This window comes from Bemisia tabaci, chromosome 5 (assembly GCF_918797505.1).
Source record: "Bemisia tabaci chromosome 5, PGI_BMITA_v3".
Classification (NCBI taxonomy): domain Eukaryota; kingdom Metazoa; phylum Arthropoda; class Insecta; order Hemiptera; family Aleyrodidae; genus Bemisia; species Bemisia tabaci.
Window position 1 is genome coordinate 40,580,607 of NC_092797.1, and position 24,168 is coordinate 40,604,774.

At 40.0% G+C, this 24,168-nt stretch overlaps 1 protein-coding gene across 1 annotated transcript in view; it reads right to left on the reverse strand.

The window, feature by feature from the left end:
• The window catches only part of LOC109040719 (Synapse-associated protein 47kD), an 85,731-nt gene that overhangs the window by 16,189 nt on the left and 45,374 nt on the right, over positions 1-24,168 (reverse strand). The window contains exon 3 of the mRNA XM_072300744.1: positions 2,838-2,981. Within this exon, the coding sequence (XP_072156845.1) occupies positions 2,838-2,981 (144 nt within the window). The remainder of the gene's footprint in view (positions 1-2,837; positions 2,982-24,168) is intronic.

A 24,168-nucleotide genomic window follows, 5' to 3' on the forward strand; every position in this document is an offset into this window, starting at 1 on the left:
CGTTTGTAGTGTCAATAGGAAGAAGAATGTTATGGCTAGAACTTATGACTCTTCGATTTAAACAGATATTCCTTTAACTTTCATAAAAGCTCAATGACGCACGTGGAGCTGTACGGACTCAAACAGCGTGGACTAAAAAATCAAAACACAGCGGTGGCGCCCCGCCCTGCGCGGAGAAATTTCTTACTTCACGGAGCTGTGGATAAACCTTAATCTCGTTGACCTTAATAGATCGTATTCGATACGTCAAACAGGTGAGATTGTATCGATATCGATTGCTTCGATATGTAAACATAGCTTCAAAAGCCAATTGAGTAATCTGAGGGAACGGGTTTCTTGTGATACATTTTTTATTCTTACGGGACAAAATGGCGATGAAAAGTGTAATTGTTTAGGAATTCTCTTATTTTCAGCTTTTCCAAATTACTTACATCCTAAAATTTTAGTTTGAAGTTATGTTCAATTGTTTTGAACCAAACTATACATCGAACCACTATCGAATACTATCTATAGTCGTTTCTTGGATTGCTCGTTTCCATGGGGAGCCTCCGTATGGTTGTATGGTTTTAAATTCTTTAGGAAAATCTTATTATTTGTTTAATTTTGGAGTTAGTCTTATCTATTTTAGATTATATATCAGTTTCAACTATAATAATTATAGTTAAAATTATAATTACCGGAGTTAGTTTTTCTGTAATTGATAAATGAATCACATTTTCATTTAAGTCTATCAATCATGATAGGGTCGGACTGGCTCGCATCTGAGGGCGTAGACCCTTGGCTGGTTAAAGGGGCGTAATGTGATATTTCCTGGTAGGGCATTCCCTACGTGGAGAGAGGTTCAAAAAAATTTGGCAAATCAGCACAAGTTTACGCTATTTTCAGGTTCAAAGTTTATTGATAGCACGGAGTAAAAATTGCAAAATAGAAAATAAAGCACAGCATTGAGAGCTCACGGTTCGCGTCATCGCGCCTTCAATTTTTCAGATGCAGCACGGACGTCCATCAAGTGAGAATAGTTGTATCTCTGCGCCGTCGTAAACACGCGTGTTTACGACGAGGGAAAGGATGCGCGCATCCTTTCCCTCCCTCTTTTTCCATATTGTGTTTGTTTCCGTTTGTATTATTCGTAATGGTGCTTCAAGCACTACGCGAGTAATACAGCCGAAGATAGGAGAGATGTCTTCAGGCCTTTTTTAAACTTTTCTTCCGAATCAGAGCGACGCTTCATTGACAGCATAAAGCAGAGCATTGAGAGTTCACGGTTCGCGTCATCGCGCCTTCAATTTTTCAGATACATCATGGACGTCCATCAAGTACGAATAGTTGTATCTCTGCGCCGTCGTTAACGCGCATCCTTTCCCTCGCTTTATTGCCATATTGTGTTTGTTTGCGTTTGTCTTACTTGTAATGTTGCTTCAAACTAGAGCAGAGCATTGCGAGTTCACGACTCACGGCATCGCGTCTTACATTTTTCATATGCAATGTGGACATCCATCTTGCGCGAATAGTTGTATCGCGTTTACATTTTAGATGTCTCTTACTTTCGAATTTCGAGATAAATTAAGGTTAAGTTTGTTCGAGCTATGCTATGGTATGTCCAAATCAATATTCATTTGAAAAGGAGGAAATATGTTTAAAGGTCTCTTAAGAGGTCTATAAAGGATGCGTATGTCTAAAAATCAAACCGACCATCGCTTCTAAGGGAGTTACACATAGCGAATGAAGGAGGGGGATGATAAAGCACCTGTATGTCAAGAAGAAGGTGCAAATTTCACAGAAAATTGTTCACGCTTCAGAAAGTAGTTCTTGGACCTCTGTTCACCACTATCATGCGTTAAAGCACCTTTCTTTACTCCTAACTCTCTCCTCTTCCGTTCATTAAAGACATTTTTCTCACATATTCTCGGTCGTAATTTTTTTTCTTCGTATTTTGCTATCTGTAAGAGGGGCGCGTTTTCGGCGCGGAGAGGGGGCGTATCTGCCAATGGCAGATTGGCCTCATGGCCAGTCCGAGCCTGAATCATGATAGTTTGTTTCCCAGAATTACAAATGGAATGAAACGAAAGATTTTTTTTTAGTTTTTGGTTAGCAATTTCTTTTCTTATTTTTATGCTTAAAGATATTTTATTTAAATTAATAATTGTTATCATTCTTATCCCTTCTTCCAGGATTTTTTTTTCATTCTTCAAATCAGAGAGAATCACTTAAAAAAAATTTGAAGACCTCGAGTTTCATTAATTAAATAATCGAGATTAATTTATTTTTCGACCGAAAATGAATCAGTTTTGAGTCGGAACGTCTCGGGTTTTTTCTTGTTGTATTTTAGCCTTGTTTCCAGTTTTCTCCGTTTGTTTTTCTCCTGCCACCAATATCGCGGCTGCTTCGTAAAAATTTGTATCTTGGTCTATAATTTCAATAATCAGCCCGCTGCATTGCCCGTGCTAAGGAAGCACGCCGTATGAACATTCAAGAGTTGCCAAATTTCCATCGATAAAATGTTTATTTTTGAAGAAAGCTGTGGATATTTTTCCTTAGAACTCTCAGGAACTTTAGGTAAAATTGTGAACAAAATTATCTGAAAAGTTGGAGGAAAAATATTTACAAATTTTCCCGAAAATTCGTAATTCACTAAAAGAAATTTGGCAACGCCTGAAGGCTCATACGGCGTTTTTCCTCAGCACGGCAGTGCAGTCTATCCTCCTTAGGCACCCTGAAAAGTCATCCTAAGTCACCGAAGTAAGAGGTAGGGGAAAAAGGAAAAAACACTAAGGGCCGAGAGAGAGAAAGGATAGGAGGCTAATGATGGGATGAGAAGAAGTTGGACAAAAGCTTACCGTGGATAGGGACAGACACTCCTGTTTGAGATTCTCTTCGTTGGGGCACCCGACCCAGGGAGGAACGGCTGCTCCGTCGCTGCCTTTGCCCTCCTTCTCTTTGATGAAGGACTCCTGCTCCTTGTTGAATTCTCCCAATATACTCTGCCAACAAAAAGAAAACTTTGCTTACGCCCGGAATATAGGACACAGCGCGGAGGAGGCAAATAAAACAAGCTCCATGAGGACAATAAACGCTCGCTTCTTGCACCGAGACAAATTATGAGATTACTTTTTTTTGTTCTCGGCGACAGAAAGTTGGACGACTTACGGCTGTATTTTTTCGGGATCATTGATCAAGGTGATTATAACTAATTTTCAAAACTAGACACTGAAAAAAAAGTTACGGGCTATATAGACAAACCGACGGCGGAATTCCGCAATCACATATCTCGTCTGCGGTGTCTGAAAATCTCCGTCCCTGTTATTTTTTTAGAGGAGAACAAAATGACATCATTCCTTGAAATTTTTGCAGAATTTTCTTCGCAAATGGAAGAAAAATCACGGCAGTTTTAAGGAATTGCCGTTGAATAGTTTTCCGTTCAAAAAATGAAGTATGACAGGAAGTCTGCGATGTCGCAAACCGAGTTATGTGATTGCCGACTTACACCGTCGATACCGTCCGTTCCGGGCTCAGAGACCGAAAGTTCCGGGAGCTGGAGCCGTAACTTCGACAGCTTCGGGTGCCACGCCCGGAGCTTTCGGCTCCTGCGGGCCGATTATTGAAACTGATAGACAAAGCTATAGACAAAGAAGACATAGGGAGTATAGAGCGATCCTATTGGTTGACATGGTTGGTTCTTACAGACTAAGGTAGAAAATGATGGACTAACTGTCAGGTCTTTGGTGGGTTGCCGTTAGTTAGTCCATTACCTACCTCCTATGTCCATTGCCACCACCCGCTTCCACCAATAGGATCCCTCAATATCCGTTTTGTCTTCTTTGTCTATTGCTTTGTCTATCAATTTCAATAATCACCCCGCTGAACCCGCAACGCGGACGGTATGTCTATATGGCCCGTGAGTACGGCTTCCACAGCCGGAGTTTTTTTTTCGGTGGCTTCAAGGAATTTCGCGGACTTTCCAAAAACTTCCGATAATTGAGGGGCTTGAAGCAATGGCGACTCTTGAAAATTGGCAACATTGTTCTTCCTCCATTTAAATGCAAAACAATTGTTTCTAAGAGAGGTAGCTTGCTTCACATAAAATCGATATTCATAATGGATTTAAATGGGAGCAAACAGTGTTGCAATTCTTCGAGAATCGCCACTGCTTCAAGCCAGGTTTTTGAGAAGTTCCCGAAATTCCTGGGGTCTGGTTTTGAAAATTGATCATAATCTTTGATCAAACAACCCGGAAAAAAAAATGATTAAAAAAATCAACAAATTTTCGAGGTATTACGAACCCCGTAAAACAAGAGACACTAATTCTCTAATTTACGTTGAAATCGCATAAAGATATTGTATTAACGACTACTTTTTTGCGAAGATCTTCGTCAACGACGGAGATCCTCCCCACCAGTGGCGTGGCGTGCTTTGCGATATATCGAATGATCTGCCATTTAAACCCATGGAAAAGGATCGATAAATAGGGTGTTTGCAGCGAACACCTTAATAATCGATTCTTTGCCATAGGTTTAAATGGCATAATAATCGATGGATCGTAATTCAAGCCACGCCACTGCTCCCCGCCGCAGTACAGTGATAAAAAATGCAACCGCGTTTCGAGAAACGGTACCTAAATTGAATGCATTGTTTGTAGAGTTAACACGCTACAAAAGAAAATTTAGGGGGACCACAGGGGATAATTAGAATCGGCGACAAAACACGGCTCGCTATATTCAACAGTAATTGGCCCCGCGCCAAACAGGGAAAAAATTGCATAACCGGTACGGGGCAACTTGGCCAATTTCTCAAGTTAACTCTCCTCTGGGGACTTTAATTACGTTAACGGAAATTTTGGAATCCCTCCAACGACACCAAAAGCTTCCTCGCCTGCAGGGGGATAAGAGGACTTATATTAGGTCCTGGAAACATCGAGTGAAACCTCTCTGACGGTGAAATAATTCACCGTCGTGTCCAGGGGCGGACTGGCCATGGGGGCGGGGAGGCGATCGCCTCCTAACAATTTGCCGCGGAGGTCCCGAATGGGCCCCGCGGCGAATTTTTTCGTTTTTTTCCCCCGTATTGTTGTAATTTTCCTATCCTTTTCTGTCACTAAAAGGCCCCAAAATCCTTGAAAATTTGTCTCTAAGAGACATGAAAGGTCGCCTGGAGCTATGTGATGAAGGGGCCCCCGAGGAATCCTGAGAATGGGTTATTTTGAAGTTCAGGAACTGTGGAATTTTAACTCCAATAATGCTTAAAATTGCGTTTAAAAAGTGTGAAATTTTCAAAATTTTTCGGGGGAGGGCCCCCGGACCTTCTTAGAGGGGCCCCCGAACGACAGGAGGGGCCCCCACATTTAGGTCGCCTCCTAACTTTTCGACTACCAGTCCGCCCCTGGTCGTGTCGGTCACAGAATCCGTGGGTCGCTATTGAGATTTAATCGAGCTGAATGGGATTACAGTCGAAAATCAGCGAGTGAAAGAGTCGACTACTCAAACTTGGAAATCACTATCACAATCCGCGACGTTGCGAATCTCCTATCATATTTGATCTTTTACAAGAGGAGGAGGAGCGATGCCCAAGTAATGGAGATGTTGCATGTGTGAGGACTCTAGATCCAAGCGACTTTGTTTTCCACTGTGTTCAGACAAATCTTCTTATTTTTAGCTGATCCACAAAAATCAGTAATCAAAACACGATTCTGTGACCAGCGCAACTGAAAGTTCATTGTAAAGAAAGTCGCTTGGATCTAGAGTCCATACTCTTAATGACATTGACAAAAAATAAATACTCTTGATTCAATCGGATTTTTCCTTGAATCGAAGAGCCAAGCCTCTTGATTCAAGCGGATTCCTCGTTGAATCAAGCAAAAATGCGATTGAATCAAGAGTGCTTTTTCTTATCAATGTTTTTGAGAGTCTGGACTCTAGATCCAAGCGACTTTTTTATCCAGTGTTGAAAAGATGATTTGGATTAGTGGCATGGACCTTCACCAATGACTGATTCAGAGACTAAAACTTCGCTTTTTCTAAAACGATGTACCTAATTTAAGAGTCTGGAGTCTAGATCCGAGCGACTTCTTTTCCAGTGTTGAAAAGATGATTTGTGGCACGGACCTTCACCAAATGACTGATGCAGAGACTAAAACTTGGCTTTTTCTAAAATAATGTACCTAACGGTGCCGAAGCCACAGGTATTTCAGAGGTGCGTGTGTTATTCTGGTTCCACCATGGAAACGTACGAAAAAAATATAATCAAATCAACGTATAAAGGGCACACGGGGACATCGAGCGGCATGAACCGTAATCAGAGCGCCCGAGGTTGGGTCGCAGTTGACATTTAAAAGCCCCGAGACGTTTCAACGCCTACAAGAGAGAAATCGCTTCGGGTTTCGGGTCATAAAACGTCGATTCACCGCATCGCTTTAGGATACGTATCCATCAATGAGACGGATCGCACTCCTCCGTGCAACATGTATCGTAAAACCCGAACCCGAAATCGAATCGGTTGAGTTTCCTCGTGTTTTCTGGTCCCGAGGGAAATACCTTGATACACTGGAGAAGGCCCTCCCTTCAATACCAGGTTTTTCCCGGCCTCCGATAGTTTTAGGATACTCGCAACTGAGCGGACATTGCCTGGAAACTTAGAGAAAAGTCTCGGGAATCTAAGGAATCAAGGTGGATCCTGGAACCTATTGGCGCGATGCAGTTATACCTAAAGTCAAATTTTAAAATAAAACGGACAATCCCATAAAAGTTGTATCCACGAGCCGTTTCACGAGATTTGTCCCAGGGAAAAATCCTACTTACCAAGTTGGGAAAAATATTGAGTTAATATTTTTCCCAGTACCAAGTATGGCACTTGTACCCCTAGGACCCACTGAGAGAAGAAGAATAAGTGAAAACGAATTGTGCGATATTTTATTATTCATTACTACATTGTTGATGTTTGTTTAGTTAAAATAATGTGTCCAATTGTCAATTGAGTGCATTTATTATTATAATCCCGGTTAAATACTCGACTTTAACTACTTTATCTTCCCGCGCAAACTAGTCGCAGGACTGTATGAGCCCCGTCCCGTGGAGACGGTAACTGGGAAAAATCCCAGAAGTTTCATTCCTGCGATTCGAACTTGGGACAAATCCCATGAAAACGTCCCGTGGAGACAAGGCCTAAAAGTTGTCCGTAGGGATGACCAATATACGGGAAGGGAAATTCAGAGATGAACCGCTGTGCGAAAAACTTCCTAACATTCTCTTGACTTTTCAAGGATTTTGGACATGAAAATGCGATCCACGCGACAAAAATCTTACAAAATGTGAGCGTTCACAATATGAGCAGTATACGGACTGCAAAACAAAAAAAAACAGCAAAAATTTCAACAAGACAAGAAAATTGTAAGTTGATCGAAAAAGTCCCTGTCTTTTCTGACTTTTCAAAATTGAGTGACATTGACGAACATTTTCAGATCAGCCTGACTTTTCGAGAACTGATCACCCTGCACCTAGATTAAGGGTCATACTTTCCGGGGAAAGTGCCGCACAATGGGTCGAGTGAGTAGAGGAGTTTGGACAAGTCTTATTGGACTAAAATTACAGACTCCGATGTTCATTTCGTCAAATTTCAAATTTAAGGGGTGTTTACAGGAGAAAGTTTGATTAGAAAACCAACAGACCACTCTTAAAACATCAACATTTCATGATGATGCGAAGATATACGCTTTTAAAATGTTTAAAGTCTGTCCAACCTCCCGCTTAGACTCGATCCACTGTGTGCCGAGAACGGGAAGGTTCTCGGGAATCATTGGAGGAGATCCCGTGAAAATTCCCATTAGTTCTTCTAAGTGTGTGTAGTTCTTCTTTAATGCTGTGTATGTAGGCGTGTGTGATTTTCTATCAAAGATATTTGGAAAAGGAAGAATTCAGTCAAAAGAGGGAAAATTCCCCTTGGTATCCTATAGCCTAGGCCCTTCCTTGAGCCTAACAGTACTGCCATGCTAGGGAAAAACGCCAGAATGCCGTCAGACGCTGCCACATTTCCTTCGGTAAAGACCGAATTTACTGAGGAAATTCTGAATGATTTTCTGTCACTCTTACAGACAATTTTGTTCGCATTTAAATCTAAAACATCTGAAAATTTCAAGGATAAATATGCATTACTTCCTTCAAAAATGAGGATTTTATTAGGAAAGATTCGGCAACGTCTAAGGCTCACACGGCGTTTTTCCATACTGCCGTGCTAAGGAAGAACGCCGTATGAACATTCGAGAGTTGCCAAATTTACCTCAATAAAATGTTTATTTTTGAAGAAAGGTATGCATATTTTTCCTTGAAATTTTCAGGGACTTCAGGTGAAATGGGCCTGTTGCAAACTTTTGCTAGAGCAAAAATAAGAGTTGTTTCTTGTAGATAATGCCTCAAAAATCACGATGAGCGCATCGGCAAAGTCTGAAATGCACTCATAACTTCACAATCTGCGTAAGAAATTTGCGTTTTTTTAAGCTTCCCGCTTCAAAAACGATACTACGGCACAAGTGAACATTTTGTTAGAGGAGTCGCTCCATCGTCGGCGATATTCATCATGGCCGACGCTTGCTCGCAGTTCCGTGCGTGATTCGAGGAGAGTTCAAGGTCAATCAATTCGGGCGTGGAAAATATGAACGTTAACACACCGATTGTCATCCGGTCTAATCCAGTTCAGGTGTTATATCTTGTCCCATCAAACGTGTTTCGGCGGATTGGCGTCGGCCATGATGATTATTGCCGACGATGGAGCGACTCCTCTTACAAAATGTTCACCTGTGTCGTAGTGTCGTTTTGGAAGCGGGAAGCTCAAAAAACCGCAAATTTCTTACGCAGACTGTGAAGTTATGAGTGCATTTCAGACTTTGCCGATGCGCTCATCGTGATTTTTGAGGCATTATCTATAAGAAACAACTCTTATTTTTGCTCTAGCAAAAGTTTGCAACAGGCCCATTGCGAACAAAATTATCTGAAAAATTGGAAGGAGAATATTCGTAAGTTTACCGGGAAATTCGTGTTTTATCAAAGGAAATTTGGCAACGCCTGATGGTTCATACGGCGTTTTTCCTTAGCACGGCAGCATAGGACGACAGAGTAAGCAGCCAGACGCAGCCGAGGAGGAAGTTCCGATCTTAGATTCTAAATCCCGTCCGGCTAAACAAGTTAGATTAGTCCCCGGACGCCCAAAATCTTCTTTCCCAGCTTGAGTCAAGGATTAGTCGCAGAGACAACGGCTCTAACTGTGCCGCGACTCCTTTTATTAGCTCCTCTATGTTTTCGAGTTCATTTTCGGGGGCACTTAGGGGCACAGTCGGGGGGGGGGGGGGGGGTCCGTCGCGACAATGAGCCGCCGCCACCGCAAAAGATTCTAGCGGTGACTCTTCGCCCGATGGCGAATCTTAGCTGGACGGGTGCCAGGAAAATTCACCTACTTTCTCGCTCGGCGAGACGGGAAAAACTAGGCCAATTTCCCCCGAACGAAACCACTCTCGATAAGCGGGGAGGGGGGGGGGTCCGAATGACCGAGTTCCCCCAGTCAAAGTCGAACAGCCGCCTTGAATAGATATTTTTGATAGATATTTAGATATTTTTTTTCTCTATAGTAATATTTAGTGGATGAATAAAATGATATACTAACAATTTCATCAGATTTGGTTTATCAAGATTTCTATTTTTGAGATCTTACACTATTTTATTTATTTTTTATTAAAATTTTAAGTTGAGTTAAACTAATAATTTTCAAAATTATAATTAAATATCTCAGTTTTAATTTTAATAAAGAAGTATAAGCTTATAATTAAATTTACAATTTAACCCTTTTATCAGGCACTTTATTTATTAAGATTAGGCTAGTCAATTCTAAAATTGCACTTTAGTGTTATTTATTTAACTATTAATAATTAATAATAAGTATGAAAGTGCTTGAATAAGAAGTGGATTGACTTTTCGTACGATGTGCAGAACGATGGATTAGCCCTGGTCTGATGGACTCAGATCGTAAGATGCCCAACGGCACACAGTGGATCGGGTCAATGGGAGAGGTCGGACAAAATTTGGAAACTTTAAATGCTCATAACTCCATTTATACGAAAATTTGAGGTTCTAAAAGTGGTTCCATTGGTTGTCTCGTGAAATTTTCCGTCAAGCAAGCAGGATTCACATTGTCTTGACTCTCAGTATAAAGGGACTCTGCTTAACGCGGTCCAATTCTCTGTATTTTTCAGCTTTTTCAAAAAACGAGTCGGCGAGACATCGCTCGGGGCTAATTCTACATTATGCATAATTATGCTCCAGCGACGGGGGACTCGGGAAAAGGAGAGTTGGCGACAGGATGAAAGCGGAGGATTACGGCGTCAAAAGGCGGGCAGAGGGAGCTCCTGAGCCGGGCGAGACTGACCTGTCTCTCAGGATCACACGTTGCGTGCGTAAGGTAACTCGGGCGTAGGGAAAGCAAGAGTCAGGAGCCAAGGAAAGCCGAAGAGAGAGAGAGGGGGGGGTGGCAAGTGGGGGGGAGGGGGGGGCAGACTAGCGTGAAGCGGGGCAGCGAGTAAAAAGCGATAGACGGGAAAGGCGTGGAAAATGAAGGATCGATGCGGCTGGTGACGTCATCCATTTTGGCTCAAGGACGCCTTCGCCGACGTTGCCGAAATTTCGAATTTCCCGCCCGCGGATTCCGACGTTCGGGATGTGAAGGGTTCCGGTTAGGTCTGGCAACGCCGCATGTTCGTCGCTTGGGTCGGGCTCAGACTCGCGGGCTTTTCAGTCCGCTCCAGCCCTCATCCCCCTCTCCCACCCCCAGGAGCGGTTGACAAGTTGTGCTGAAAAATCAGAAATTTTTTTATGCGAGTACGGGCGAACTATCGTGAATCTGGCAATCCGACACTTCGTTCAGAGCCTTTTTGCCGCGGCTTTAATACGCTTCACGCCGTGTGAGACATTGTTATTGATTTCGGCGGTTTCCGAGTCCGAAAATCCTCGAACTTCGACCGGTGATAAAATATGTAAAAAAAAGTCTTCACCGACAGTAATAAATACTTATCCTGCGAGATAAAAGATTGAATCAACGACAGTGGATAATGTCTAATATGAGGCTTTGTTTGCCCGCCAGTTATGATTCTGGTAAGGTGGGAGGTTCTTCAATTAAAATGAACGTATTTATGCCAAAAGGAACTACGTCTCACGAGAACCCTATGCACATGGTTTGTTTTAGCATAAATACGTCCAAATGTGAGTGAAACGATCGACATCTATCGAAATATCGGCGATTCTTCCAAGCTGGTCTGGTATCACCGTTTCTCCTTCATTTGGACGTATTTATGCTAAAAGGAACTATGTCTCACGAGAACCCTATGCACATGGTTTTTTTTTAGCATAAATACGTCCAAATGTGAGTGAAACGATCGACATCTATCGAAATATCGGCGATTCTTCCAAGCTGGTCTGGTATCACCGTTTCTCCTTCATTTGGACGTATTTATGCTAAAAGGAACTATGTCTCACGAGAACCCTATGCACATGGTTTGTTTTAGCATAAATACGTCCAAATGTGAGTGAAACGATCGACATCTATCGAAATATCGGCGATTCTTCCAAGCTGGTCTGGTATCACCGTTTCTCCTTCATTTGGACGTATTTATGCTAAAAGGAACTATGTCTCACGAGAGCCCTATGCACATGGTTTTTTTTTTAGCATAAATATGTCCCAATGTGAGTGAAACGATCGACATCTATCGAAATATCGGCGATTCTTCCAAGCTGGTTTGGTATTACCGTTTCTCCTTCATTTGGACGTATTTATGCTAAAAGGAACTATGCTGCGCACAAACCCTATGCACATAGCTCCTTTTAGCATAAATACGTCCATTTAAAAGTGCGTAAAGTAATCGATTCTAGGCAGTGTATTTCATCTGGAATCGATATTAAAAAGGGACTTAAAATGGAGTAATATAAAAATATTACTACCAATTTGTGCGAATCACCACTGTATCGAAGCGGCCTACTTCGTCTGGTTGAGGGAAAAATAATAGGTGCTGTCACTGAGCGGGTCTGTTCATGCCCATTTTGAAAATGTAGAATGCATGAGTGAGATTTTTCCAATCGGATAGTTCCTGGAGTTAGTTACCGACTTTTTACAGTTGAGGGATAAATCGGGGATTTCTCGACATGTTGGCAACAGTCAAAAATCAAATAAAATTGAAATTGGTTTCCGGGAGTTACTTTGAGAGTTCTGATCATTTTTCACCTCGAAAAGATGGAAACTTAAGAACAATATGGACCGCGTTTAGCAGAAAGGAACTAAGCCACATCAGTTATTGCCAAATTTAACTGGGCAATCAAATTTTTTAAAAGAGAACGTTCGTGCGGATTTCTTTGAAAATTTTAGGGAATTTTTTTCGTACCATGCAGAAAATTCACTGAAATTTTCACAAAAATCCGTACGACCGTTTTTGTGTAAAAAATTAAATTGCCCACTTAAATTCGGCAATAGCTGATGTGGCTTGGTTCCTTTCTGTTAAACGCGGTCCATATACACGGAACCGACGGTTGGCGGTGCCGAACCTTAAAACGTTCGACCACTTAAAAGTTAGATAAATATCCATGCCCCCTAGGAAGGATTTCTTTAAGGTCTTAGAGAGTGGAAAGCTTAAAATTTCTCTCAAAAACCAACTAATTCGTGCATGAAAGTTGCTTCATGATAAACGATTCATTTCCTTTCCTCAAATCTTGGATGTCGGTAGCTTCCACAAGAAACTTTCATGGTGATATCACATCGATGGCTGAAGAAAAAAAAGAAAAAAAAGCGTATCTTCATTGCAATGTTTAAAAATCCGCACTAATTTTCAATAAAAAATTAACCGAAATATATTTTCGATGAAATTTTTTTCGACCGTGTTTTGAATACAGAAGAATATTCACGGGACATTTCAAGATTTCGTTTTTTAAAAACAAATGAGCAATGAGAAGAAACTTGTCACTATCGAGGATGGACATTTTTCGATTTTTGCTATATCCACACAACACATAAAAATTGATCTGACCGAAAAAACCACTCCTTAATATTTGAATTGAGTATTCAGAAAATTGTTTTTTTATGAAACACGCGAGAAACGACACAATCATTCGTAACGAACTGATGTAATCGATTATGTTCATCTCTAAGTTGAAATTTGACACCTGAACTATTTAGTCGTAGTAACTGCAATGATGTCCTATAGAAAATTTTGAGAAGGCGACCAAGAAAAAATATCTGGTGACGAAAACACCTGCTTTGAATGGCTCTTGCTGAGTTATGAACGATTACACAAAGGCGCGTTATTTCTTGAACGATTTTGAATCGCCTTCAATCAAGCGTATAGGCAAAATAACGACAACCGAGCGCGAATAGTTGCGTTCGTTAGGTTAGGTTGGATGCTGCATAATAATGCCTTAAGATCCGTCTTATTTCCTAGATAACACTCAGAAAAAGTAATCATAAAAAAGTTTTTTTTTAATGTATTATGTGAACATGAAAAATATGGTCCATGATTAGAAGGAAATTTTTCGGATCAATTTTATTGTTCTGATCTGAAAATAAAGCGATCTTTTTTATTTTCAAAATTGATTATTTCGGGAGGACATTTTTTCTAATTTCATGAAATTTTATCTTTTTAGAGTACCTGATTCTAAGAATATTAAATTTGTCATCGATGACGATGTTACACGTCTTTGAATTGAGGACAACTTCATTAGAATTTTAAATAAAAAATATTTCCTCTTACAAAAATTTTAAGATGAGTAAATTTCCTCTAAATAAAAAAAGTATTAAATAGATCAGCAAATTCTTCTTTTAATTAAAAAAATTAGTGTGCTCAAAATTGTTTCCAGTGCACAGCAAAAAAACGAGTAGGAGAAAAAGATTGATGGCAGAACGGCAATTATTTATTAGGCAGCTAGGTTTTCTCGCATCTCTCTTGTTGCACACTTGTTTACCGGCCACTACAAAAAAAGCCGGAGTGTGCGGGAAATTTGAAAATACGCGAGACGGACTACGCACATTGTTCGTTATAGAATTGGTTTTATTCCAATGTTTAAGAAATTCAATGTAAACTATGTGCAGCTCTACGTTTAAGAAGTCTTCTCATCTCGCTGAATGTCTCGTACCTAGTTTGCAACCGACGTATTCAGTATTATCAATATGTCTTAAATGGAGATTCCTTACGATGACGCGGTGGCCATTCCAGCAAGTTGGCAACACTGTTAATACTCCATTTAAAGTCTTTAAATATATCGATTCTCGGTGAATCTAGGCTGCCTCACGAAGAATCAATTGTTTAACATACATTTAAAATGGGGAAAATTAGAGTTGCTAACTTTTGAAGAATCGCCACTGCGATGACGTCACATCCATCCAAGTTAATACACCGACGCGACGGAGAGTTTCGTCCGTGGTCGAAACAGGGTGTTAGCTCATTTTTTATGTAGGTCGATTATTGCAGTCTGAATACTTCACTTCGATCCAACCCACACTTCACTTCTCCTGCCCACCACCCATTCCTCAATCCTACCCTCCTTCATCCCGATACTTAACCTGAATCTTGCTAATTTTCCTATCCGAAAAACTTCACACGCTTTCCTTCGCTTGACGCTGTGAAGTCTCTTAAATTTTGTCCGCAGGAAATGAGCCTTGCGCTTTCGAGTGGTGCAATTTTCCGCCATCTCTCAAGTTTCAAAGCTAATGACTTACTGAACACTAATTGGATGGCAATAACAGGAGGAACTCATCGAAAAAGGAGTCTTGGAAACACGCTTATCTATTAAAGAGCAATAATTCACTGAGCGTTGTTTTTGAAATTCCCTTTTGTTTATGTATACCCTTTTGCTTATTTAAGTAAGTCCTATCACGCGCAGGTCGCGCCGAACCGCCAAAATAAAATCGCGAAATTTATGTAAGCATTCAGGCTGTCAAAAAAGTACCCGCATTAGTTCTGTAATTGAAAAACTACACTGAAAAAAAATTCTCGGCGTTTTTACCAAGGTCCGTTGGTACCTTTACCATCTCACTTTTTTTACCAATTATTGGTAATTTTACCAAGACAGACTAGTAAGCTTACCTAAAAACCGATATTTTTACTGTTATTCTCAGGTAAGAATACCACTTTTATTGGTAATCAATTCCCGGTAACTGTGCCATTTTATCTCGGTAATTCTACCACAGTCGATAAAAAATATTGGCGTTTTTACCAGGGTCCAGTAAAATTACCGAGAAAGTCAATAGTTTTACCGAGAGCTCTCGGTAAAATTACCAATTCCATGAATGGTAATTTTACCAAGAAAAAACTGGGATCAAATAGAACCCTGAATTCTTGGTAATTTTACCCTTTTCTTAGTAAATACACCGAGATTTTTTTTTTCAGTGTAAACTAGTTACGTTTTGGCCAAAATATTGTCCTTCGTCTACTTGTTTTTCTATCTCAATAGGCGCATTTGGTGGTGACGTCGCGGAGCGATATTGTTGGTTCGATATCTCTAAAGTCGAAATGTGCCCCAACAAACAAACATAACCTCCAAAACGAACAATTGATGAAAGAATGCTAAAACGAGCCTAAAACTAAAACGTTGATCCGTGGGACCGTAAAATTATGAAAGCTAGTCATTTTCCAAAACGTTTGAGACCACATGCACACGAATGGATAATATGTTAAGCTCGTGACATCATACTTATTCTTCGGACGAACGTTGTGTTCGTTTCTTGGGGCACATTTCGACTTTTGAGATACTGAAATTAAATCGAGATATGACGTCACACTAAATGCGTCTATGACTGCGTCTAAAATTTGTATATAAAATAAAACGAATCAGTTGAATGGAACGAGTCAATGGAAAAAGTCAGACAAAATGTGGAAACTTTAAAAGCCTATAACTCCTTTAAAACAAAGCCTTGAAATTTTAAAAGTGGCTCCGTTGGGTTTCTTGTTAAATTTTCTTCGAGATACTCCCCTTAAAATTTGAACTTGGACAAAATAAGTACCAAAATTTGCAATTTGAGTAAAAAAGTTCATGACCGACCTCTCCCATTGACCCGATCCACTGTGCGCCGACTGGGCAATTGGACGTATTTCTATCAAACGGCACTGTGTGCATTTAGACATGAGCCCTGAGACCCATAAGAATATGTGCATAACAGGGCTCACTTCATAATGCACATAGTTCCGTTTGATAGAAATACGTCCAATTTTGTCAGGTATAGTTTTGGGTTCCTTGCCATACGTCACGTAGCGCTGATGACATAAATTTCAGAGACTACACTGACAAAAAATTCTCGGCCTTTTTACCAAGGTCCGTTGGTACCTTTCCCATCTCACTTTTTTTTACCAATTATTGGTAATTTTACCAAGACAGACTGGTAAGCTTACCTAAAAACCGGTATTTTTACCGTTTTTTTTTTCAGGTAAGAATACCACTTTTATTGGTAATCAATTCCCGGTAACTTTGCCAATTTATCTCGGTAATTCTACCACAGTCGATAAAAAAATATTGGCGTTTTTACCGGGGTCCAGTAAAATTACCGAGAAAGTCAATAATTTTACCGAGATTTCTCGGTAAAATTACCAATTCCATAAATGATAATTTTACCAAGAAAAAACTGGGATCAAATGGAACCCTGAATTCTTAGTAATTTTACCCTTTTCTTAGTAAATACACCGAGATTTTTTTTTCAGTGTACGTTTGACAAAAGAGAAATTTTTTCTTGTGAAAGAGTTGTATCGCATGCGACGAACACTGAGCGAATTAACGGATTTCATCATAACGCCTGGCCGATGCAACTATTCGGGCTCAATGGATGTCCGTGTTGCATACGCCTAGGAGTGAAGGCGTTTTGACTTTCTGGGAACTCATTACTTCATCCGCGGCGCGGCGGATATAGCACCGTACTGCGAGGACCGAGAAGACATAGCGCCTTTGATTCTTACTTTATTTTTCAAATGATGCATTGAATGTCACTGACTTAAAATATCAATTTAGAAATAATTTAATTTGATTGAATTTAACTACAAGGGGGGGAAAATGTAGCTACAAATTACCGAAAATTCTAAATGATCACGATCTGCCCAATATGATAGTAGATTATCGTTTTCTAAGTCTTACTAAAATTGTCTACCATGATAGATATACCTGCTAATGAGAAAGAGGCGCCTAATTTCTTCAAAAAGCTTAAGTGTAGGTCCTTTGAAATTGAATTTATAGGTATGAAGTCCTTCTAGACTCTTTTCAGAAAAAAGTAACTTGAAAAAATCGATTGATAAATGATAGGCAAAAAATTAATCCGTCGTTACGTGGCTCAGAGCGCAAGTTGTTAGACGCTGAGAAAATATTGCAAAGATGATTTACAAGTTCCGCACAATCTAAAAACCGACTAGTTTCTTTCATTACAAGCTGTCGACGGATATTTTTGCTGAAAGCGAAACTCTAGTCGTGGATAAAAATAAGTAGGGCGAGATTTCAACGTCCTTATATTTTCCGCCGGAAGTAAAACTTTCGAAACTTTTTACTCCGAACAAAGTTTCGCTCCGTTAAAAATAACCTGAATTCTGATATATCTTAATGCTCTATTTAAGGAAAAAACTCTTTGATGTTAAAGAATTAAAATAACCTCCATTAGCAAACAAAAAGTTCATGATTAGACTTTAAAATTAAAATAGTAATAATGTTTCTGCTACACAGTCAGACATAGCGGAAAAAACACCGCAGGCTCTGAAAAATTACGAGTTGCCACCTTTCCCATTAATGCAGGCTATTCAAAAACATACTTTGCGATGTGATTCTAGAATAAGACTACGTGCATAGTCTAAGACGAAATTTAAGAACACAAAAATAAAGTGGAAAAGTGTGGATAGGACATGTAGATTAAAAGTCAAGGAATATATTTACTTGGCTCAATCTGTGACGGTGAGAGCTGAGGTAACTCTTCCAAATTTGCAACTTTTCCCATCAAGAGTGGACTAAAATATTGACGCGCAGAAAAAGATATTTAGATTTTTCGGGATGAAAAGTTAGTCGATTACTCTCCTCAGTGTGCAGCTTTTGAAAAAAATTGAGGTATTAATGGTTTCAAGGAAAACTAGTCTTAGTGCATACTGTGTGAAAAATTCGCTTTCAAGTTCAAAGTAAGCATCAAAAAGTCAATTTGAACTTTCTCTCCCCAATAAGGATCTATGTAAAGTCGAAACTTGGAACACGTATTTCTCGAAATAGTAAAAACTGCCCTTTTGCGCCTTGTCCTCAAAGCTCCTCAATTCTGAATCTGTATTGACGCCATCGGAAGAAAATACCGGTGACAGGAAATTATTCATTTAAGTAGCGACCTGTCACTGTGAGGGGTGAGCACAGAAATCGCTTCTAGTCCAAACAAAAATAATGAGCGAGAGGACTCTGAATGGGGATGCTCGAATGCCTAATGAGATTATGAATACCCAAGCAGAATTAAGACAACCTTTTTGAGTCTTCTACTTGATCTCGTCACCCCTTCTCGCCGCCCTTTCATTCGATAGGGGCTCGATATATTTAAAATGCAAATTAAAAACACATCGCTGGAACCTTAAAAAAACCTCCTCAGCAGAATTTCATCTTCGAACGGTTGGCCCGCGTCCCGGATCAATTAAAATTTAATCTGGGTCAGTGAATTAATGCGTAACTTGAATTTTCATTGTAGGTCATTTTTGTTCACCTGGGAGCGAGACCCTGGAAGGAGGCCCTTGAGTCACGCTGTTGCCGGGTGTGAACGACAACAAAAATGGAACTGATTTTGTAAGATAACGATTAACATACCGATTTTTCTTAACGATTCCCGAATTTGCATTTTTTTTCAATAGACCGTATTCGATAACGGTTCGATGTATCGTTTGGTTCAAAACAATAGAACACAACCTCAAACCAAATTGTAAGGATTTAAGTTGGAAAAGCTGAAAGTGAGAAAGTTCCTGACAATGTCACTTTGCGTTGGCATTTGATACTCAAAAGAATAAAAAATCTGTTACAAAAGACCCGTTCTCTCAGATTTCTGAATTTATTTTTGAGGCTATGTTTATGTTTTGAACCAATCGATATCGATACAATCTCACCCGTTTGATGTATCGAATACGATCTATAGGAAAGTTCGTCATATGTATTGGTAGCATAATTTGTAGCTCTAACACTAAAGAATGACAAACCTTACAACTGGACTTCAAGACTTTATTAGTGGTTTTAAATTACTTGTTGTTAAATGTTTATAATGAAACTGCTCGCTTTTGTAAAAGCTCTATGAAGACAATGAGGTAATACTTTTGATTAATTACACGAAAAGGACGAATGGCAGTACATTTTTCCAGAGATTGCTTCTTAAAGATATCAAACGGCAATTTCGGTCGAGTTGACAAATTAAATTTTCGAATTCGGATTGAGCATTCTTCATCAAAAAATTCCATTTTCCAATTTTTCCTCATTAAGTCAATAACCTCCAAGTTTTCATTCTCATTTCCGATCAGAACGTTTCACGCTGTTAGTTATTTCCTTTGCAATGTGCATTAATATGTATATTGTTTTACGCTATTCGTTATTTTCTTTTCAATGTGTAATTTTTTAATTTAGTAATTGAACTTTTCAGTTATGATTTTGTTAAAAGAATAATAATTTTTAAACGTATAATTTTAATTTTAAATTTAACAGTTGTTATGAGTGAAATTTTCAATAACCGAGGCGGTCGTCCTCCAAAACGTGGTCGCGTTTTCCAGAATTCTTCGCATCTTCGTTTAGTGAAGCAAGAACTTAACTCTACAATTAGTATAGAAAATCAAAGTTTCATTTCTTCATTTCGGAAGTATAAAATTGATGATCAGAACTTTGATGAAAATTTTGTTACCCAATTTTCAGTCGGATCAATGAATATAATTTGTCATCATTGTGATGCTCGCCATTTTCAGGGTGAAATGTCAAATGGTCATTTTAATAACTGCTGCCAAAATGGCTTAATTTCTTTACCGAGTATTCGGACAAATACCGATTTGAAATCATTATTTTTATATTCTCCGAATTTCATAAAGCATATCAGAAATTATAATAGTGCTGTTGCTTTTGCCTCTTTCTCTGCAAATCGAATTGATATTCCGGGTGATGGACCTTATTGCTTTAAAGTTCAGGGATCCACATATAGGTAGGTTTATTTTAATATTTACCGTTACTTAACGTACTTTTTTCAGTTTCTCGGTCCGTCCCTCCCTCCTTCCCACCCCTTAACGCATCCGGAATACAGCTGCATTCCGGATACTGCATTTAAATCTTTCCTCCTCTGTTAGTTACTATTTGGACTTTGTCTATTCCGTTTTGTTTTTAAACATTTTAAATATAAACAGTTCAGAGAAAATAATAACACTTAAAATTCTTTTTAATACTGTTGTTATTATTTTATTACTCATCTCTAAATTTTATTTTTTAATTTTAGATACATTTCTGACCTTTTGCCCCCCCCCCCCCCAATGAAGAATCTCCAGTTTACGGACAACTGTATATAGTTAACACGTCTACATCTTTGAATGTTCGTACTGCACGCGACGAAAATAATGAATTAAAAGAAGAAATTCTTCTTTCGTTGGGTAATATTCTGTCTCATAATCCTTATTCAAACGTTTACAAAAAAGCATCGACAATGATCGACAATACTCAAAGTTGTCAAGATTTTAGCATACGATTCATTGATAACATTGCCGTGGATAAAAGAACATAAAGTACTCCTCCTGCGGACGAAATTGCCGGTATTTTTGAGTCATCCGAAGGAGAGCCTCCAGGGTACCGTCACGTAGTGGTCAACTTCAAGCACGGTGGTCCTAAACTTTTATCAGTCCTCAGTCCACACTGTGATCCGATGATATATCCCCTTCTATTTCCGTATGGAGAATCGGGATGGGATCCATCTTTGATTCATAACGGTCCTCGGAAGCAAAAGGAACGCAATAAACTTACAATGCGTCAATTTGCCTGCCATAGGCTTGCTGTCAGAGAAGATTTTTCTCATGTACACCAAGGAAAGAAACTCTTTCAGCAATATTTAGTTGATACTTATGTTAGAATTGAAAGTGAACGCCTGAACTACGTCCGTCAAAATCAATCAAAATTGCGTGTAGAACACTATAAAGGTTTACAGGATTTTGTCGTCAATAAATCACGTCTTTCTAATTCTACTACAGGAAAAGTTGTAATCTTACCGTCTATATTTCAAGGGGGCCCACGCAACCTTGCTCAACGCTATCAGGATGCGATGGCAATGGTTCGAAAAGAAGGAAAACCAGATATATTTTTGACATTTACATGTAATCCCAACTGGCCGGAAATCAAAAACGAACTTAAAAACGGTGAAAAACCATGTGATCGTCCCGATATCGTTTCACGTGTTTTTCGATGCAAATTGGATGAATTAAAAAATGATATTCTTAAGAAACACGTACTCGGCGTAGTCACCGCTCACGTCTACGTCATTGAGTTCCAAAAAAGAGGCCTTCCGCACTGTCACCTTCTTTTAATTTTAGACAAAAATCATAAATTTAGGGATTCTGCAAGTATTGATAGTTGTGTTAGTGCAGAGTTGCCAGATCATGAAAAATCACCCATTTTATACAACAGAGTTTTATCTCATATGGTTCACGGACCATGTTGCGAACGAAATCCTTCATCGCCCTGTATGAAACTCGGAAAATGCTCAAAAAATTATCCGAAATCTTTCTCCGAGACAACCATACAATATCAAAATGGTTATCCTGTATATCGTAGACGAAATAATGGAGTAACAGCGTGTAAAAGTGCATACCAAGTCGACAACAGAGACATAGTGCCTTTTAATGGTTATTTACTCTTAAAATACGATGCACATATAAATGTCGAAATTTGTTCGAGTATTAGATCAGTAAAATATCTTTTCAAATACATTTATAAGGGTTATGATGCAAAATTAAATGAAAATAAATAAAAAAAAAAAGACATGTGAAAGTGAAAAGTGTAGAGGAAAAATAAGGGGCTGCAAAGCAGCCCCATAAGCCCCTAGTTGAATTTCAAACTGATTTTTTCGAAACTAAGTTTTTTGAACGGCAAACTTCAAATCGCCGTATAATTTCAATTTGACTCGACATTTTCGGTCTTTTTTTTAGGCAAAATTCTTTTAGAACACTCCTCAAATACTCGATTTTCAGCTCTCGAGGACAAAAGCGTATGAACGGTCAATGGAGATGTTGCATGTGTGAGGAATTTGCGATTTGACTGTTGATTCTTATGTAAAAGTTCGTGAGAAACACGATGGTGCAACTAGTTTTCCCTGAAATCAACTCCCAAGCTCAAAAAAAGCTCTCAAGTTGAGGCCAAAATGGAGGGAATATCCCACGCTATCCTGAGAGTCCACCTCTACATCAAGACAAACTCTCCATGCGAAAATAGGGAGAAAATACATTGACACGGCTGCCACTTTATTTGGGGACTCCAGAACTGAAAACACGGCAATCCTGCTAATGTGTTAGCTCCCTATCTTTGCATGGAGAGTTTGTTTTGATGTAGAGGTGGATTCTCAGGATAGGGTGGGATATCCACTCCGTTTTGCCTCAACTTTGAAAGCTTTTTTTGAGCTTGGCAGTTGATTTCAGGGAAAACCAGTGGCACTATCGTGTTTCTCGCCAAATTTTACGTGAGAAACAATAGTCAAATCGCAAAGTCCTCACACATGCAACACCTCCATTCATAGAAATCCCCTCTCTCCCCCTTAAAAACAAAAAATTAAATCGAGGAGCTTGCATACCTTTCCTTGAAAAGAATACTTAAAATTCAGAACGGACGCCTTTTTCTAAAGAGAGGCTCTGGGACAAAACATGCGGTTGGAAGGGCGACGCCGAGCAGGCGACGGGAAGAGGATCATCCTTGTTACCAGGAGATACATACGAGCCCGGAATTTTTGGCGCGGACCACATACGACCGCCATTTAACCGTTGTCTCTGATCATAGTGTACCACGGAAAAAACAAGACTAGTGTTGAGCACTACTGGCCGTTTAGTGGGGAGTAGTTGAGGGCTGGCGTCTAAGCGCTGTACAGCTCAACACCGGAAGGCAGTTCAGGTGGGCACTGAACATGAGTAGTGCTAATCAGATGCTGCGAGACGTAGTTGCGCTTAACAGGTGTAAATTCACCCATGAGACGTCGGAGTCACGATAGCCTGGTGGTAACGCGCTGGTCTTCCACCGGCGCAACCCGAGTTCGATCCCAGGCGGAGGCGTTTCATATTTAACGCTCGCTCCAAAGTCACTTTAGGCTTGACACTACTTCTTCCTTAGTGACCCAGCCTCGAGCTGTTTAGTGCCCAGCACTCCTCTGACTTGCTGGCTCCATTTGATCTAACCCTCGTTAGTGCCCAGCACTAACATGTAGGTCCCAACCCTAAGCTCGTTTTTTCCGTGATAGAGTCGTAATGTGAATGGGAGAGCTGGCGCCATGTTCTGCTCGACGAATTCCGAGCCCGGTGTGCGCCGAGTTCGGGTCGCTTTTTCGATACATATTCGATCCAAAATGGCGGTGTGGAATACGTGGTAATCCTTATCTCCTCTGTTGTTGTTGTTGTTGTCATAGGATGGCCGGGTACCCGTGTATCGCAAACAATCGATTATGTATCGAAAAAGTGACCCGGCGTCACACAGGAGTCTCGGAATTCGGGACATGGAAAATGCTTAAAAGTGGCGCCAGCTCTCCCACTTACATTACGACTCTATGTACTCTATGTCTCTGATGCTCGTTGGTCCTCGGCACAAAATTCGAGGATGAAGAGCCTTCAACGGGACAAGTCTGCGCCGAATGACACGAACACGAAGGATGAAACGAGAAAGCTCGAGAAAGTGGCCAAAATATCAACGTGACGATAGCCGGTGACGAAGAGATGAACTTTCAGACAGGAATACAAGTAGAGAAGGAGCAGGTAGTAGCGGATGAGGTAGAGAAGAGCGCAGATGTAGTAGACGGAGAAAAATATCCACAAAACGCATAAGAGGAGGAAGACCAGCACGAAGTTGAGAGCCGCGAGGGAAATCAAAACCGCCAAAAACGTTGCGAATTTGTCCATTTGTCCGAGAGATCGTACATTTTCAAAAATTCTTGGTTAGAAACGTTGGTGATTGTGCCTGATTT